Genomic DNA, 18,477 nt, shown 5'->3' with positions numbered 1-18,477 from the left:
TCTCTGTTCCCGCCCTTTCGTCTCCTCGTTATTGTTTGTTAATTAGTTCATGCCCCGCACCTGCTTCCTCTTGATTTGTCCCCTTTATAATGCCCTTGTGTCTTCTGTCTCGTGCTGGATCATTGTTCTGTTGCGTCGTGTTTGTCTTTGTGGTGAGTTCTTGTTGTGTAGTTAGTTTAGTTTACAGTGTTCATGTCAAATGTTATTATTTTCAGTCTAGTTAGTTCCTGTCCGTGTTGCTATGTTTTGTTATGTTCCCCCACGTGGGTCCTTGTTTTGTATTTTTAGTTATTAAAGTTTGTGTTAACCCCTTACCCGCTGTCTGCATTTGGGTCCTCTGTCCTTGTCTCTGTGTCTCACCCTGAGAACCGTGACACTGTGTGTTTGAAACTCAGCGAACACACATTAAGTACAAATCGAATGTATAGCTTAAATGCTTTGGATTAAAGCATCTGTCAAAATGCATAAATTTAAAGGTCATGGTGTTGCCCTGGCCTCTATCTCAATCCAAGTGAGCATCTGCATAATGTGCTGGACCAACAAGTTCGGTGGCCTTACAACCTACAGGACCTGAATGATGCCTCGGCGGATTTTGCAGCATGTGAAAGACCAGCAGCATATCAGGCAGGTGGTCATAATGTTTTGGCTCATCAGTGTGTTTAATGTTAAAATAACGTGTAAAATTAAATTTTCACTTTACATATCAAACTGTGAAAATGACAGCCAGTTATTATGACATGCTATTAGGTATATGCTATAATTTATAATATTAAGAAAATATTTGTTTTGTATTAATCATCAATAGTCTCCCAGTAAGCATGCCTGTGGCGACTGTAGCAAGAAAATAAAACCCCAAGAGTTGTAATACTCTAGTACTGTAGAAAATCTCCTTGGAAGATGGGGGGGCTCAAAAGGGGGGAGTTTCCTCTGGCGATTAAACATAATATTAGTGCTAACTGCTATTTGTAGCAATTAACTAAGCTGTAAAATAATGAAATGTAAGAAAATCAGGAACAAAGGTTACATTGTAAAAAAACCTGAAATTTTCTATAAGCTGGAGAAACAGAAATATACCATAAAAAAATTCCCCGTACAATTACAGGATATAAAGATATATGAAATTGTTTTCCACTTTTTTCTTGTAAATTTGTTGTCGTCTTCTGTTATTTTACAGTTTTTGACTATTTCAAAAATAAACTGTAAAAAAAAGAAATCTTGTAAAAAAACGGAAATCTTCTGGCAGATGGGGCGCCAGAAATAAACTGTAAAATAACAGTTATTACCTGTAAAATTACAATGCCCTGTTTTCTTGTAAATTTGCAGTCTTCTGTAATTTTACGTTTTTTGACAGATTTTATTTATTTTAAAAACAAATTAAAAAACAGTAAAAATTCCGCTTTGTTTTACATTTTAACGTGAAATTAAAAAAACATTTTTTTATGTTTTTTAAAGTATAGATTTGTTTTTTTTTAAGCACATGCACAAGACATTCTCAAGTCATGCTGAGGCAACCTACAGTAAATTATCATGTTTCACACAAATTTTGTTTGCATGCTGTGTATAGGGTTGTGTATGTATTGGAACGTTCCCTTCTAACGAACATAACTGACTACTTAAGTCATTTCCGTGAGCACAAATCTTAAAGGGATACTTCACCCAAAAATGAAAATTCTGTCATGAATTACTCACTCTCTAGTTGTTCCAAACCTGTAGAAATGTCTTTGTTCTGATGAACACGGAGAAAGATATTTGGACCAATGCTTGTACCAAACAGTTCTTGGATCCCATTGAATACCATAGTAGGAAAAATGACAATGGTAGTCAAAAGTGCCACAGAACAGTTTGCTGTCCTACATTCTTTAAAATATATTTGTGTTCAACAGAACAAAAAAAAACATAATTTTTCCTACTATGGGGTCCAAGAACTGTTTGGTTATAAGCATTCCTCCAAATATCTTTTTCTGTGTTCATCAGAACAAATACATTTACACAGATTTGGAACAACTTGAGCGTGAGTAAATGATGACAAAATTTTTATTTTTGGGTGAACTGTTCCTTTAATGCTACAGCATATAATGATTTCCAAGACAGTTGTGTGCTTCTAATATTATAGCAACAGTTTGGAAAGGGCCCTTTTCTATTCCAATGCCCTGTGCACAAAGCAAGATTCAAAAACAAATTTTTGATTCAGTCTAGTGAAAGAACTTGACTGGTCTGCATAAAGCTCAGACCTTTGAGCCAAACACTCATCACCCAAACCCATTATTGGCTTGTACACAGGAATACAGTCATTTCAGAACAGAAAAAGGCTTTTCCAAAACTGTTGCAACACAGATGGAGGACTAGTGGTCTCGGACTCATCTGTATAGTCATATTTGAATGTACTACATGGACAACTGATCTGTTAAGCTTTACTGAACGTTGGTAAATGACATTAATGAAATGATTACAAAGTGTTACCAAGCACTCAAATAACATCATTTCTCAAAACCAAATGCCTCGGCTTGTCGCCTGACTCTTTAATCTACTTGAAGTGCATCATGCCATGCGAGCAACTGCATGGATCTGTTATCTAATGAAATAAAGCGGCTTTAATGAGTCCAGGCATTTGTTTTCCATGATTCACTGGAGTATATTCAAGAAATCAATTCTTTACTGATTAAAAGCCCCACCCGAGCACATATGGCAGGAGATCCCTTGGGCGCTCAGGTTGCTGCGGAGATCCAGGAGTCGCTGCAGGTTTGTGTCTCGGTGGAACAGCACAGGGGCGAGACTGGCGGGCCGCAGGAGACAACAGCACCAGACGGAACCCAACAGAATCAACACATACACACCTTCAAAACAAGAGAGAGCAAGATGTTGTCTGTTTTATTTCTATTGCGCTTTACACAGTTTTGCATTGTGGCAAAGCAGCTTTACAGAGAATGCATTTTTTTGCACAAAAACAGCAGAAACAGGGAAAAAAGAAAATGAAGTATGAAGAAACATTACAATTTACATTACTAACTGTAAAACCAGTTACAGTGAATCAACATCACTCGCTCATACAGTGGTTTATTTAAAGCAAATTATACTCCTATACTTAAAAACTTGAATCTGATTTCCAGCGATGGAGTGTTATACATCTGTCTTTAGCTGGTAAAGTCAATTGTGTTAAAATGAATGTGTTACCCAGACTATTGTATTTATTTCAGAGTCTTCCAAAGTCTTTTTTTAAGTCAACGAATAGGTTAATGTCTTTTATATGGGGAGGCAAAAAGCCAAGAATACGCAAAGAATTTCCTGAAAGACCTAAAAAGGATGGAGGACTGACTCTCCCAAATTTGTTAAACTATTACTGGGCAGCAAATCTACAAAAAACAGCTTATTGGTTTCAGACCCCGCATACAGAATGGTGCGAAGTGGAGGCAAAAGCTTGTAAATCAACATCACCGGCTGCACTGATAACAATGAAGTCACCCTTCCCACCATCGCAATTCTCCTCAAGTCAAGTTGCTGTCTCAACTCTTAAAATATATAATCAGTTTAGACAAACATTTCGACTTACAGACTTCTCCTTGGAAGCCCCCATATGTAATAATCATCTTTTCCCAGCTGCCAAGCTAGATACTACTTTTAAGCAATAGCAAGACTTGGGCCTAGATAAATGTAAAGATTATTTCATTGACAATACTTTTGCTAATTTTAATGATCTGGTACAAAAATGTAATATTCCAAAATCTGAATTTTTCCGCTATCTTCAGACGCGTCATTTTATCCGGGCCCATTGTCCCACATTTCCTCAAATGCCCTGTGAACCACAACTAGACTTAATTCTTAAGATGCCTGCACACTCCAAGGGGCTCATTTCCAAAATATATAACTTAACTATGACATTCCAAACTACATCACTAGAGAAGATTAAAACAGATTGGATGGGGGAGCTAGGGGTTGACGTGACTGAGGATACCTGGGATAAAGCTGTTAACGGAATAAGTACTATTTCATCATGTGCCAGACTTAATTTGTTTCAATTGAAGGTTTTCTACCGTATCCACTACAGTAAAACCAAATTGGCTAAAATATATGCAAACACAGATGAAACATGTGAACGTTGCAAAACATCCAAGGCAGATCTGACCCATGTGTTCTGGTCATGTTCTAAATTGAGACAATATTGGTTTTCAATTTTTGAGATCTTAGGCTCAGCTTTAAAAATAAGAATTCAACTTAACCCAATAATGGCTTTGTTTAGTACCACAGGTGATGACACTTACATAACTAAGGATAAAGAAAATGCATATGCAACATTAATAGCTAGAAGAAAAATTCTTTTAGAATGGAAATCGCCAGCTCCACCTAAACTGTCGTTATGGCTTGGTGACCTAATGGTGTTTCTGAAAACTGAAAAGATCAAATATGTTCAACTGGAACATTCTACAAAATATGGGACCCTTTAATAATGTATATCGAAAATGATGTTGCCACGGTCCCACCGTCTTGTTTATGAAATTCTAGTCGTGTGGTGGGATCGGGGCAGAGTCCTTAGGTTATGTGTGGAGAGAAACATATTGTTGTCCGTTTGACAATAATATACGTTCTCTCCAGTGTCTTGTGATTGGCCCCATTCCTCTCGTTTCCTTGTCATCTTCCCCTGAGTGTTTAATTACCCACACCTGCCCGTGTCATTATCCCTTGTTTGTCTTACCTATATATACCCTCATGTTTCTTTGTCCTGTGCTCGTGTATTACGTTGTGTCTGCGGTGTGTTTGTGCTCATGTTCCTGTGTTACCCTGGTTCCTGTTCTGTGCCTTGTCCTTTATTCGTGAGTTGTGTTTTTAGTCTTAGTCACCCTGCCGTGTTGTTTTTTGTAAGACGTTGTGTCGTGCCTTGTTTTGTTAGTTTGTTTTTGCCCCCCGTGGGAAGTGTTTTGTTTCAGTTTTTTATCTCAGTTTCGTTTTCCCCATTGTGGGTGTTTTTGTTGTTAATAATAATAAATATTATCTGTTAACCCCTTCGCTGCCTGCGCTTGGGTTCTTCTTCTGCTAATCCGTGACAGATGTACCTCTACCTCTTTGAGGATCACCCTCTCCCTCTCAACCTCTTCCTTTGTTACAATTTTTATTAAAGATTTTTAAAATATTTTTTTTAGATAATGTAGTTGTATTTATACTTCGACAATGTTACGATGTGTGTTATTGTATTTATTTATCTATTTAATTTTGTTTTATGGGAGATTTTATGTTCAATGGGGATTTGGGGTAACAAATTGGGGGGGGGGAAATGTATGCCTTTGAAAGTGCTCTGTCACTATATTTTTGGTGTACCATGTTCTGATAAACACAATAAAAAATAAAGTTACTGTAAGTGTCTATATGATTCAACCCGTTTCATAGCATCATTAAATGTGTATTAGCATCACAACCTGTACAGATATTGCTGATGTGGACGATGTTGATTTTAAAAAGCTGATGCTGGGATTCAAATGCATTCTATATAATGCATGAGTCTGCATTGTAACTGTTTCTGAGTCTATAATTACACAGCCTTTGTATCAACAGCGCTCAGGCTGATCACCACATAGAAGAAAAAAGCAGTTGTGACCTGGGAAAATGTGGCTCTAATTTAGCTTATTGACATGCATGTGCTGCTATATACTATGCATTTAAACAATAGAAATTTGCTGAAATGTCTTGTTAAGCTTTGCCATGCTAATAAATGCTTAGTTGCATTGGTGCAGGCACATAAGGGACGACGTTCGTAGCTCTTTTGTTTGAACTGTAACAAGCTGACCTTGAGACGAAGAAACAGATTAATGCGTGGCTAAAACAAAACAAGTCAGGAAATTTGAATCTTACTCATGCACAAATTGTGTATGTATTAGTGGAAAAAAAATCGAAATTTGACTCACATGAGTTTATCATTATACGCCTTGTTCTTTTTTGGATAAACATACATCAGCAATTTGTAGCTTTATAATGAATCAATTTTTGTCTTTATAATTGCAGAAAGCTTTGTCCCTGTGACGACACAGGGATCCAGAATTATACGAGCGAGCGAGACCTGCTTACCATCAAGATTATCTGCGCTGCGTCAAGATGGTGTGATAGTGATAGAAGATAGCTCTTGTGATAGTGAAGTTTAGGTGTGTCTGTTTGTTCACGGCATTTCAGTGATGGATGTTATATAAACAGTGGATGTAATGCTGGATTTAGAGATCGTTTGAAACTGATGGATGGTGCGGTCCCAGTGCTAAAAGATGCCGGACAAGAACTGCACGCCATAAGTCAAACTAAGTCATATGTCTGTGTTTTGTTGGTAATCGGCGTGTACGTGCATAATGTACAAAACACAAAGGGATTAATGTGAGGATGTGTTGCCTGCTCGTGCTGTAGTTCCATCCCACTCTCTTCACTAGTCCCACCTCTAGCATCTCGTGTTTTTCCGGAAATAATCGTACAGCTGTATGTCTCTTTTATAAATTTGATCAAACTAAATACTCTTAGAAGATACGACGTATGCAATACTACTGTATAGGCGCTCAAGATTAATATGAGATTGGCAGAAACTGCCACACTTAAAAAAAAACACTTTTGTCCCAAAATGACTCATTATGTGTTAAAATCACAATGTGTTGAAATTCCATAACCCAAAATAATGTGTGATTGTGTAACACGTCCTTTTTGAGAGTGTGTGTGTGCAGAAAGCAGTTTTCACTGCAGCTCAAAGCCCCATCCAGTTACACGTATTGTACTTATTTTATTTTAAAAATGACTGGTTAAAGCTTGTGCGCTCTGATGTCAGAAAGTTTCTTAGATGCCAGCCAAGATTTCAGCCGCTTCAGCCATTTGTGTTTGAAATATGCATCATACGGTTAGTGAATGCCCTGTGGTCTGTGGGCGTACCGGCTGAGACTATATCATTAAAGATGATTAACTAATGTAGGGATTATGAAAGTATGCCATGTTTATTGACATACTCTGTAAATCCCCCATATATTTATCACCAAAGAAACATTCTCACCTATTATTGTTTTCCGTTTCTTCACTACAGGCTCAGCCACCCAGTGTCTTAGTATCCTCTGAAGGTGGGCACTGATGATCCCAACACTCCCGTCGGTGGACACAGTCAAGGGGACTTCTACAGAGAGAGACAGCAGGGCGACATCTGAATCTGAGTCATACACACCTGGACCATAACAGAAGACAGGAAAACGATATTCAATAATTTGTGTACGCTAACTGTGTGTGGTTTCTTACAAAGTTAGCATCAAACCAAAGTTGACAGTATATGGTCTTCCTTAATACACACATTTATACACACATTTATTGCAATTGCATTTTTTTATTGCTCCTGTTCAATTTTCAACCCCTCCCCTTCAACCACCAGACCACTTCTTACAGGTCAGTCAATCCATAAGAGATTGACTGGCTCTGATGTTTATTCCAGGCACACTTTTCACTTTGTGTGATTGCTTGGGCCATTGTGAATGACCAATGATGTGACTCTTTTACCTGGGTCCATTTCTACAGTTAACAGAGCTACATCATCATCATCTGAGAGAGGGCTTGGACTGGCTGAGAGTTTAGTTACAGTATTCCACCTGTTGAGGTTAAAGTAATCTGTGTTAATAACAAAGTTAAGTTGCACAATTGAAATAAAGTGCTTTTTCAATAACTTTTGTCACAAGAAGACACCTTTATACAAACCGGAAAAAAAATGCTTTATGTTGCATTTCCGAAGAATATACTACTCACACTTGTAATAAATAATTAAATATAAGTATTAAACCTGGTCTATATGACCAACCTGATATCACGGCAATTCGTATCTATTTATGAGGTGGCTTAATGGTATGAATTCGTACTAGAAAAAAGCAACAATGAAGCTCCACCCCTAATCCCGCCCTATACCTAACATCAGCTTTCCTGTGGCTCAGTGGTTAGAGCTGGGGGATTTGTGGGGATTGCACATATCAGAAACAAATGTATAATACAATGCAATGTAAGTCGCTTTGGATAAAAGCGTAAATGTAAAATGTAAACATCACTGGCCCGAAAGTGAAACGTACTAAAATGTACGAATGAGATCATACAATTTAGCCCAAATTAGCCACATCGTAAAAATAGCTTTTTAAAATTAAACTGAAAATGTATAGGAAACCTACCATTTAGGACAGGCCTTGCAGCGGACACTTCCACATTGCGTCCAGATGCAAAGAGCTGCAGGCATTAGAATGGACACCCATAGCCAGCAGCAGCTCACAATGAGGGACATGAACAGACCGAAGTCATGAACGGCTGGAATCTAATGATGCATGTACAAGAGTTAAAGGTCAGGTGTTGCAAAATAAGTTTAAAAAGAAATTAGCTATAACTTTCATTACGACAATGCTGAATAAACATGAGTTGGTGACAGAAACCTGATAATCCAATTGCTTCAAAAGCTACACTGTATAAATAGGATCACTCTTCAAAGATACAGAATCGTTTGACTGTCTGTATTACACTCTTGCAGCTTGTTTCATCATTTGAAACTTTGGATCTGACATCAACCAAACAATAAACACTATTACAACTGTACCATGAACAGTCACATGGATTCCAAGGGTACAAAATAAAATCAGAAATGATTTATTAAAATATATTTTTTTATTCAAGGCACTACCTACTGAAAATATTATCAACCTAAGGAGATTTAGGTAATGTTTTTTATTCATTTTCTGTGAGCGTTGCCATTTTACAACTTTAATATACCAACATTTGGATCTAAATCCAGTTTGAATATCCGGTCGGTGTCATTTTGTTGTTTTTTTCCATCAAGAACTATTCAACACATTGTCGGTTTGTAGCTGTAGTTGTAATAAACTTTATTAAAGCTGCAATCTAACTTTCTTAATTGCTGTAAAAACAAACAAAATCAGTTATTGCAAATACATGAGCAAACAGTGTTCAAAACGTGTTTCACCTTACCCCAGTTCACAACGGGGTAATAATAGCCTATTATAATAGTGATTTATAACTAGCCAAGTACCTAAAATAACCTGCGATTTTGTGTTTCAAACACAGATGCTGAGAAGCAAAAGTAACAGACTGCTGTTTTAAATAACATAAATTTAGAAACATGACTGAACACATTTACTGTACATAAAAACGTCAGTGGTCAGCAGCTTGTTAACACACAGGTGCCATAACAGAGGTTTTTGCATACTGACCTCTTAAAGGTGCAGTAGGAGATTTATGCAGTTTAATTCTGACTGCCTGTACCTGCGACAACAGTGTCACACTCTTGTAACAGACCTTCAGCTCTACACAGAAAACGCATTTCCACATTAATTATTTTATTTAATAGCAACAATTGTTATGAAATTGTTATCGGGTCTGGATGATTGAGAATTGTTACAATAGATTTATTGTACTTCTAAATAGTAATTACTCCCCACAGAACTGGTTCAACACCAAACTGTAGCTAAATTGCATAGTTGTCTGGAATCCACTCAGATTTACTGAACAGAACGTGTTGTTTGTGTGTCTGTCATTGCGTGTGGAACTTGCATCAAGCCCGACAGATGTTTTTCCAGACAATGGGTGAGTACGTCACTCCATTATTTTACTGCTTTATTTTATTATTATGTTGCTTCATAAAAGCCATACTGCAAATGATTGTTGATAAATAGGTTTGCAATGCCACGGCAATTAAAAACACGTCGCTTGAGCATAAAAATTGATACCTTACTCAGAGATTAAACTCTTGTATTCGGTACAAGAATTGTTGACTAAACGTTTCATGTAGCCTTCAGGAAGAAAATATAGTGCTCCAAAAGCAAACCTTTTCACTCAGAAAGACTTCTCATGCATTCTTTAAACTGAATTTTTTGCTTCTTTTACGAAAACCAATTGTCTAGTCATGTTTGTTTCGCTCTATTGAGTGCACCTGTGAGAAGGTGTTGGCAGCATATGCTGCTGCTGTTGTGAAGGACGTGAGGAACGTGGCTCTGCCTGCTGTCTTTACTGTGTAAATCATACGCTGTATTGAACAAGTCAGGTGGGCTGCCTGTCTGAAGGTACTTATGAACACAAACACATCATCCACACCTATGGAAAGAGAGAAAAAGGAAAGAATCTGTCAATTCAGATGGAAAACCCCAAAAATGTGCAAATGTAAAATGTAATTGAATTGTCATTTAAAATTCACCAATCCCGATTATGACGAAAGCTGCCACTCCATTGAGAATGCCGAGATATTTCACTCCGAACACCACATGGTATAAGAAGAGTGCAACAAGACAGCTCAGGCCGATGCTAGCCAAGCCGAAGAATGTCAAAAATACTGAAAAGAAACAAATCAGATCAGAGGAAAATCTTTCAGGGAAAACCAAGGAAGCTACTTTAAAACTGTTGTTTACCGGGACAAAGCAAAATGTACGAATGAATGAGATCGTACCAATTAATATGAATTCGCCATCAGTTCTTTTGAAATATATACTTTGCAATCAGAGTACTAGTTACTGGCAGACAAATAGATAAAAATCTCAAAAAGGAAAATTTCAATTTAAGGTGAAAATAGAACGGATACATTTACTAATAAAACTACAAAAAAGCCGTTTCATTTGTCACACTATAAAATGTTAAAGTGATAGTTCACCTAAAAATGAAAATTCTGTCATTATTTACTCGCCTTCTTGTCATTTCAAACCTGTATGACTTTCTTTCTTCCGCAGAACACAAAAGAAGATATTTTGAAGAATGTTGTTAACTGGCCCCCATTCACTTGGTTTTGAATGGAGGCCAGGGCCCGGTTGCATAAAGCACCTTAAGTGTAATTTTACCTTAAGTGTGTCCTTAAGTATACCTTAAGTTTTACTTAAGTTATTCTCCTATTGTCTTTGGTAAAGGAAAATCACCCCTTTAGTGTCATACTTAAGGGAAAAACTTAAGGTGCTTTATGCAACCGGGCCCAGTGCTGTTTGGTTACAAACTTACTTCAAAATATCACATCTTTTTGTGGAAGAAAGAAGTCATACAGGTTTGAAATGACAAGAGGGTGAGTAAATGATGACAGAATGTTCATTTTTAGGTGAACTATCACTTTAACATTTTATAGTGTGACAAATGAAAAGGCTTTTTTGTAGTTTTGTTAGTAAACACAAGATAAGTCTAGTTACTCCTTTTGTTACTTTAGTTAAATCCAAGAACTTATTGTCAAATGTGAAGTATCATTCCCCGTTTCACAATCAAAGTTTTTCGATTTGGTATTCAAAAGCTATTAATAAAACCACACTTGGTATTTTTTGCCTATACTTTGCAATAGCAGAGCTTCAGAGCATTGGTAGATATTCATGTTTTTATCCCTGAATTAACAGAAAGTGCTGTAGCCGAGAGAGCACTAAAGGTTTTGGAACAAACAGTTACAAATTGGAGTACAAGCTGAGTGGACCCACTGTTTTCGAGAGCTCTCTATTGTCTCGAACAAAGCATTGGTAAAGGTGAGTGTAGTGCGAATGACGAACAATCGAAAACTTACACTTGTGGTAAGGTTGGATGATATACAGGTGAAGAACACATTGGCACAGGTCACATTATATAACATGAAAAAGTGTCACAATAAAAAAAAAACATAAAATGTAAAAGTACAGTAATGTTCCATTATTGTGATCCAGTATGTTACCGGCGCAGCTGTGAGAAAGTAAGACTTGTGTCAAATCTGTCCTGAGAAATAATAAAATTACCTAAAATCAAGAAAAGAAAATCAAGTGTGGAGTCATGATGAGACAAATTTATCAGATTTACTAGATGAATTGCATTGCAGTCAAAGCCACAGTTGGTACTGTTTTAAAGTTGAACCCAAAATGAAAATTCTGTAATCATTTGCTCACCCTCTTGACATTTCGAACCTGTATGGGTTTCTCTCTTTTGCAGAACAGAAAATTTGATATTTTTAAAAATGTTGGTAAAATAAAAACGTAGCAATTGGGGACCCTACAAAATGGGCACCAACGGTTTTCTTTTACCAACATTTTTCAAAATATCTTCTTTTGTGTTTTGCAGAATGAAGAAAGTCATACAGGCTCAAAATGACAGGAGGGTGAATTTTCATTTTGGGGTGAACAATCTAAGGCTGTGCATTTACTGACAAGCCCAATAGATTATCTGTGTTTTAAATAGAATCAGTTGCTGAAGAACAGGCTTACAGCTGTGTCTGATGCAGTCAAACTGCACAAAGAACCACCTCAGGGGCCATTCACACAGAACGTGTTTCTCCATTCCAATGCGCTACTTTTCCATTGTTTTTATATGTAAACACGCGTTTGACCTTCGTGCATGACCGTTACGCTCGCGTCTTGCGTCTTTTGGAGCGCCTCGCAGATGAGCGGTGTGTTTTTAAGACAACGTGTCAAATTCCAAGAATTTCTGTATATATTCAGTATAAACTCTGCTTAACAATGTCAGTTCCAAAGCAGTGGATCAATGTGAAGAATTTGAAGGCGTGGCAAGCGTTGCAAGCTTCTGTTTACAGTAGCAAGTTGGCATGAATTGGCAACATGGCGGAGAGGTCTCGAGACCTCTGCATGTGCAAATTCAAGAAATCAGATTCATCTCAAAATCACTTAAATTAGATTTACACATTTGGCACACGCCCTATGCTTTTATTCAAGCAACTTTCATTATGTATACATTTTTCTCAGTTATTTAAAAATATATATTTTTTGGTAATCCATTAGTGATTCAGAGAGATGACAGATCATAATAATTTTGTTTGGCACATGCTGTTGGATACATGAAACCCCTTTAGTCGTGACTACAATTTTTATGTCTTAACAGACAAATCGAAAAAAATGTTTGTAATGTTTTACTGGACAAAATGAGGTTGTGTATGAATACTCCATACTGTATTTTAAATCCAAATTCCCCAAAGAGAAAGTGGATTTTTCAAGAAGTGCCTGACCTCAATGCTAACACACAAGGATATCAAAGCTAACACACAAACTAAAAGCCAAAAGCTATATTTTCAGTTTAAAATACTATTTCGTCAGGTAACCTACAATGTGATTCATGTGGTAATCCAATGGTGTATAGCGTCTGTTATTAGCAGGTTTGATAATTAGAAATGATTGACTTGGTTATAAAAACAAAAGTAATGTTACGAATAAGATTAGGTAGAAAAAGATAGCTAGTAACAAACACTTTTTTGCCTCATGTGTAGCCAATAGACCCATAACTGTATTGAATATAAGTTATTGTAACAACTTGCATTGTTTGTTATGCGATATTTTCTACAAGGATCTTTATTACGTGTAACAATTGTGTATTGTAATTATCTAGCATTAATAAATGTAATTATCCAACGCTGTCATCTGTTCTTTACTGCACCATATATTAACTGTAGCAATTTTACTGTAATACAACACCTTTAATGGATTTATTTGTTATTGTAAATTGATTAAGCATCTTACCGGAAAAGGAAGTTAAAACATACACGAGAACAGCAATGCAGCCGCCGCTGAACAAAGCCAGCAGCATATCACTATGGAAGGTCTTCCGCACCTCATCATCAAATAGCTCGGTGCCCCCATACAACACCTTCACTTTACTTTAGAGAAAGAGAACAAGACATGAGAATGAACAGCTTGTTTGAAACCAGAGGATATATAACGAGAAGTACATACAGAGAGATGAGATAAAGAAAATTGAGATAGCTGCATATTACCAGATGGAAAAGATTATCTTAATTATGTCTGTGGGCTTTTTGAAGAAGTTATTAGTTTATAAGTATTGTAATGAGATTGTCTAGTCCATGTCTGGCCATTTGCACATTTCAGCTTTCCACCATTGTCATCTAGGCAATAATGATTTGTCATTTGCATTAATTGACTTGATAGCAATAAGAACACAGGTAGAGTTGTACAGATGTCTTTTATGTACCATCATTCTTTCCAGGGAAAATATTTTACTGTCAAAATCCAGCATTGCTCATTGGTATTATTAAGCATTACTTTGTGTATGTAATTACTAACACAACTGGATGAAAACAAAAACTTTGTTCAATTTCTTGATGGGGAGGTTATATGGTGTAATGACATCTAAGAGGTTGTTGCTTCGAGTCCTGCATGAGCAAGGAACAACCATCTTTGTGCTCTTGGATACTCCAGAGAAATTGTCCTGAAATATTGTTATTGTACATGCACGTCTTGTTAAAATGACCACAGTCAGCAGGTAATACTGGTTATATATATAATAATGGTAATATGTGAAGTGGTAGGCCAAACTACCTAAAAGTGTCTTGCACTGCTGTTTTAGTCATTTTTTAGTTGTTCGTATTTGTTCGTGAATAATAGGTCACATTACAATAACAGCACTTTGCTCTGGAGGAAATGTACACAATATTGTTGCATATTGTCACTGTTCTTCTGAAATCTTGGCTGTCCAAATTGGCTGTTTTTCAGGAAATGGAAAAATCACTGTCCTTTTTAAATGATTACTGTGTTGTCAAAGTTGACAATCCCGTTTGAATACTTTTTATTGGTTAGATATTTGCAAAACCCAGCGACAAACATGGGTGAGACATGGAGATATGAGGTTTCAGAAAGACAGCAGCGTTGCTCCAGGTTACAACGATCTGGTGTTAAGTATTCTGAGTTTGCGTTTTTTTTGTTAGCTGTAAATACTCAATATACTTTCAGATATTATACTGTATGTTTCAGTTTTAAATGATATTTTAGTTTTATATTTTAGTTTTATCTATGCTTTACCTGTTTTTATATTGTTTTTATATTTTAGTCTCAATATTTAAATGTTCTGCAAAGAACCAAGTCAGTTGGCCATCTTGCAGTTACGCAAAGAAACTATATTTTCCATAATAGGCAAATATTAAATGATTTATTATACTGTAAATTTAATATATAGATATACTGTACTGTATATATACAGAATAATACAATGTTAATATATTAGAATAGTTGGTAACACTATTGGGGGCAATTCTCACTATTAACTAGTTGTTATTAGCATGCCTGTTATTGGCACATTGTCTGTTTATTAGTACTCATAAAGCACATGTTCTGCATGACCATACTCTACATCCCTAATCCTACCCAATACCTTAACATACCAACTACCTTACTAACTATTAATAAGCAACAAATTAAGAGTTTATTGGGGGAAAAGTCTTAGTTAATGGTTTGTTAATAGCGGGAATTGCCCCCTATTCTGAAGTGTGACCGAATGGGGTAGTTTATTGCACTTGGTTTCAATTTAAGGATAATTAATATATTGTATTGCATTATATTTTCCAGTTAAAGGTGAACCTTAAATCTTGCTCACATGAAACTGTTTTTGTAATTACCAACAAAACACAGTGCAGTGAATTGACATTTGTCCTCAGCTAACCCTCTTGTGTTCTGCCAACACCAATGGAAACCTCAAAACCCACCTGGTGGATTGCTGTGACAGGATTTCAGCATATCGCACCACAAAGTCTCTGAATTGACGTCTTTGTTCTAAAGGTCTGTCTTGGAGAGAGTAGAATGAGGGAAGAGGAGCCCCGAAATGGATCTCACTGCGGAGGAGAGAGGACTGAAGCCTGTCTGGTGTGAGCTTTTCATCCACATACCAGTAAAACTGAGGATGGGTAATTGCCAAGCTCAGAGCACCTAAGGATAGAAAACAGAGTTTAATAAAAAATATCAATTTCAGTTTAAGCTGAGTGCTTTAAAAGATTTAAGAGGTGTTTTAAGATGGTTTGTTGCTGCATGGTTCATAGTGGTCTACCATCTTAGACAGGTCTTTTAAACTAGCTAAAGTCAGGATCAAATCGGATAAGCAAGAGATTACCTTTACCCAGATACCATTAAAAGTTCAGTTTAGTCGGATTTAACATCAGAAAAGTAAATATTGTATTTTTCACACAGCAAAATCGCCAGTGTTAAAAAAGGTCAAATGAACTCTCACTTCTATAGTGTGGATTATATATACACTGTGAGTGTTAATTTGATCTTTTTTAACACTGGTGATTTTGCTGTGTGGGTATTGATCAAATCAGATGATTGGAATGAATATATTCATAAAAATGTATGTTGAAACTGTGTTATTGGTGCACTGTAGAAAAATCCAGTAAAAAAATTGAAAATTTCTGCCAGAAATAATCCGTAAAATAAACGTCCCTGTAAAATTACGTGTTTTCCCCGTTTTCTTGTAAATTAGACATTTTTGACCGTATTTTAAAAACGACATGAAAAATCTGTAAAAGAAAAGTACAATTCTGTAAATTACAGTTTTAACATTATACATGGAAAATCTGTAAAAAATAACAGAAATATTCTGTAAAATTAAGTTTTTTTACAGTGTGGAAGTGCAAGGTGGAATAGTTTGGCCCCCAGACAACTCACCATGAACATCTGCTAGATCAGGTCCCATGCCATCATAGTAGATCTTTCCTGCGCGCTCACTGGGGAAGAGATAGGACAGGAGGGAGCTTGGAGGTGAGCAAAAGGAGGGTCCCAGGGGTAAGTCTCGTAACGCCTCCAGTGGCTTCCAGCAGAACTGCTGAAACTGCATATGCTGCATTAGAAGTCTCTCCACATGATGGATGGTGTAAAGCCGTTCTGGGGTAAAGATGTTGTTATCATCGTCACCCTGAGCTACAAAAACTAGCTCTATCCTCCACAGGGCCTGAGTCTGGAGGTAGGAGTAGCTCGCAAATCTTCGCTTCCTGATCAAGGGTGAGTGGGGTTTCCTGTGATCTTCGGCACCGGAGTTGACGCTTGCCGCTATTTTAGGGCTTGTGGAGTTTGTCTCTTGTATTTTCTTCTTGTTATTTTTCTCATTATCATTTTCGTTGCGTAACCCTGTATCAGTCGGTTCTGTATCCAAGATTCCTGAAGGGCTTGTAACATTTGCCATTTTAGATACATCTTTACCTTCCTGTCTGTTTACCATGAGTAACAAAAGGTCTCTCAGAGCATTGGCTTCAAGATCAAATCCGTCAGCGTCCCGCCTGTGCCTGTCCCAAGACCCCAACTGATTTTTCAGTGCAACGGTCAGAGCATCAAAACGTTCTGCCGAGGAATGACTCCTAACCTCAAAGGCGCTGTAGGAAAGGTCTATATCTAAAGGTTCACACTTAAGGAACATATAAGTCGAGAGGGCAAAGGGCACCAGAAATCCCACCGCCAGAACTAGCCCGCTTGCCCAGGGCTGTGTGTACACCCAGCCTAAAGCCCACCACACCCCTCTACAGACCTGCTCTTCTCCACTGGTCTCTCCCATCTCTCCATCATCTTCCTCTTCTTCCTCAAACTCGCTTACATTCCAAGTACCTTGGAGCAACAATGGTTCGTCTTCCGAGTCCATGGCAGCGACTGTGACAAAGACACAAAACACTTACAGTAAATTATAGTCTTACGGCCTTGTGGGCTTTCGCGTTTGTGCCTCGATATGTGAATACTGAGATAAAGCACAGCTGATTTAGGAAGCATCTGCAGTAAAGTGGCAGGTTATTCTCAGATGGGCACTGCAGAGACAAGGACACAGCCGTTAACTCTGTCTTTCTGTAAGTGTAATAGTGGAAGGTTTTGGCCTCTGGGTAGTGAGTGGTGAAAGGAAATGAAGAAAACAGTGAACCGAGTCTCACAGGGCAGCCATCAGCCTGGCAGATGGTTTGGCCTCTGGTATAAGATGCTGAACCCAGAGCAAGTTTGTGTGGGTGTGTGACTGTGTGATAATATATTCATCTGACTGAACTCTGGGCAGATTTCAGGAGAGCCTTATAAGCACCTATTTAAAGTGTCAAGAAATGGCCAGAGCTTCTTTATTCCAAAATAGAAAATATAGAACATACAGCCAGTTAAGACCTTAATACACTTACTCATTTTGCATTGTTTTACATTATTTGAATGATAATAAAGTATTTAAATTCCTCAGCCAGTGTTCAGTAACCTTCTGTGACATGAAACGCAATTATTAATGATATAAAAACAATAAATTAATGTAAAAACTAATAAATATAAATAAATTAAAATAATATTATTTTTAAATACTAAAAGCATACTATTTAAGTTGTATAGTATATTTGTGAAGTAATTCTTATCTTTACAGAAAACATTTAGTACAGGAAAATTATTTAATTATTTATCTATTGTTTTATACCAAAAAGATATTCAAAATATCACCCAGTGACCAAACAACCCTTACAAAAATTAACTGGGGTTCTCAAACGATTGATAGCGATTAATTGCATCCAGAATAAAAGTTTGTGTTTACTTAATATATGTCTGTGTACTGTGCATATTCATTTTGTATTTAAAAACATACACACATGCATGTATTTAAGAAAAATAGGAAAATGAATAAACATTTATGTATACATGCATGTGTATGTGTATATAAATACAAAATTAATATGCACAGTACGCAGACATATAAACACAAACCTTTACTCTGGATGCGATTAATTCGTGATTATTCATTTCACAACCCTAGAATTAACCATAGTTTTACTAC

The 18,477-nt window shown here is 36.8% G+C and overlaps 1 protein-coding gene across 2 annotated transcripts in view; it reads right to left on the bottom strand.

Annotated features, from left to right (window-relative positions):
- disp3 (dispatched RND transporter family member 3) overlaps nucleotides 1-18,477 on the bottom strand; it is a 53,683-nt gene that overhangs the window by 16,884 nt on the left and 18,322 nt on the right. The window contains exons 2-10 of one of the 2 annotated variants that reach the window (XM_057356120.1): nucleotides 16,365-17,336; nucleotides 15,410-15,629; nucleotides 13,434-13,570; nucleotides 10,175-10,309; nucleotides 9,914-10,074; nucleotides 8,148-8,287; nucleotides 7,495-7,583; nucleotides 7,004-7,120; nucleotides 2,673-2,834 (exon numbers count right to left, since the gene is read on the bottom strand). In XM_057356120.1, coding sequence (XP_057212103.1) covers nucleotides 2,673-2,834; nucleotides 7,004-7,120; nucleotides 7,495-7,583; nucleotides 8,148-8,287; nucleotides 9,914-10,074; nucleotides 10,175-10,309; nucleotides 13,434-13,570; nucleotides 15,410-15,629; nucleotides 16,365-17,328 — 2,125 coding nt within the window. In that variant the 5' untranslated portion in view covers nucleotides 17,329-17,336. Of the gene's footprint in view, nucleotides 1-2,672; nucleotides 2,835-7,003; nucleotides 7,169-7,494; nucleotides 7,584-8,147; nucleotides 8,288-9,913; nucleotides 10,075-10,174; nucleotides 10,310-13,433; nucleotides 13,571-15,409; nucleotides 15,630-16,364; nucleotides 17,337-18,477 lie in introns of both variants that reach the window. The other variant, XM_057356119.1, reaches the window with a different exon arrangement.

The sequence above is a fragment of the Triplophysa rosa genome, linkage group LG17 (assembly GCF_024868665.1).
Source record: "Triplophysa rosa linkage group LG17, Trosa_1v2, whole genome shotgun sequence".
NCBI lineage: Eukaryota > Metazoa > Chordata > Actinopteri > Cypriniformes > Nemacheilidae > Triplophysa > Triplophysa rosa.
This window is presented reverse-complemented; position numbering and strand designations above follow the sequence as displayed.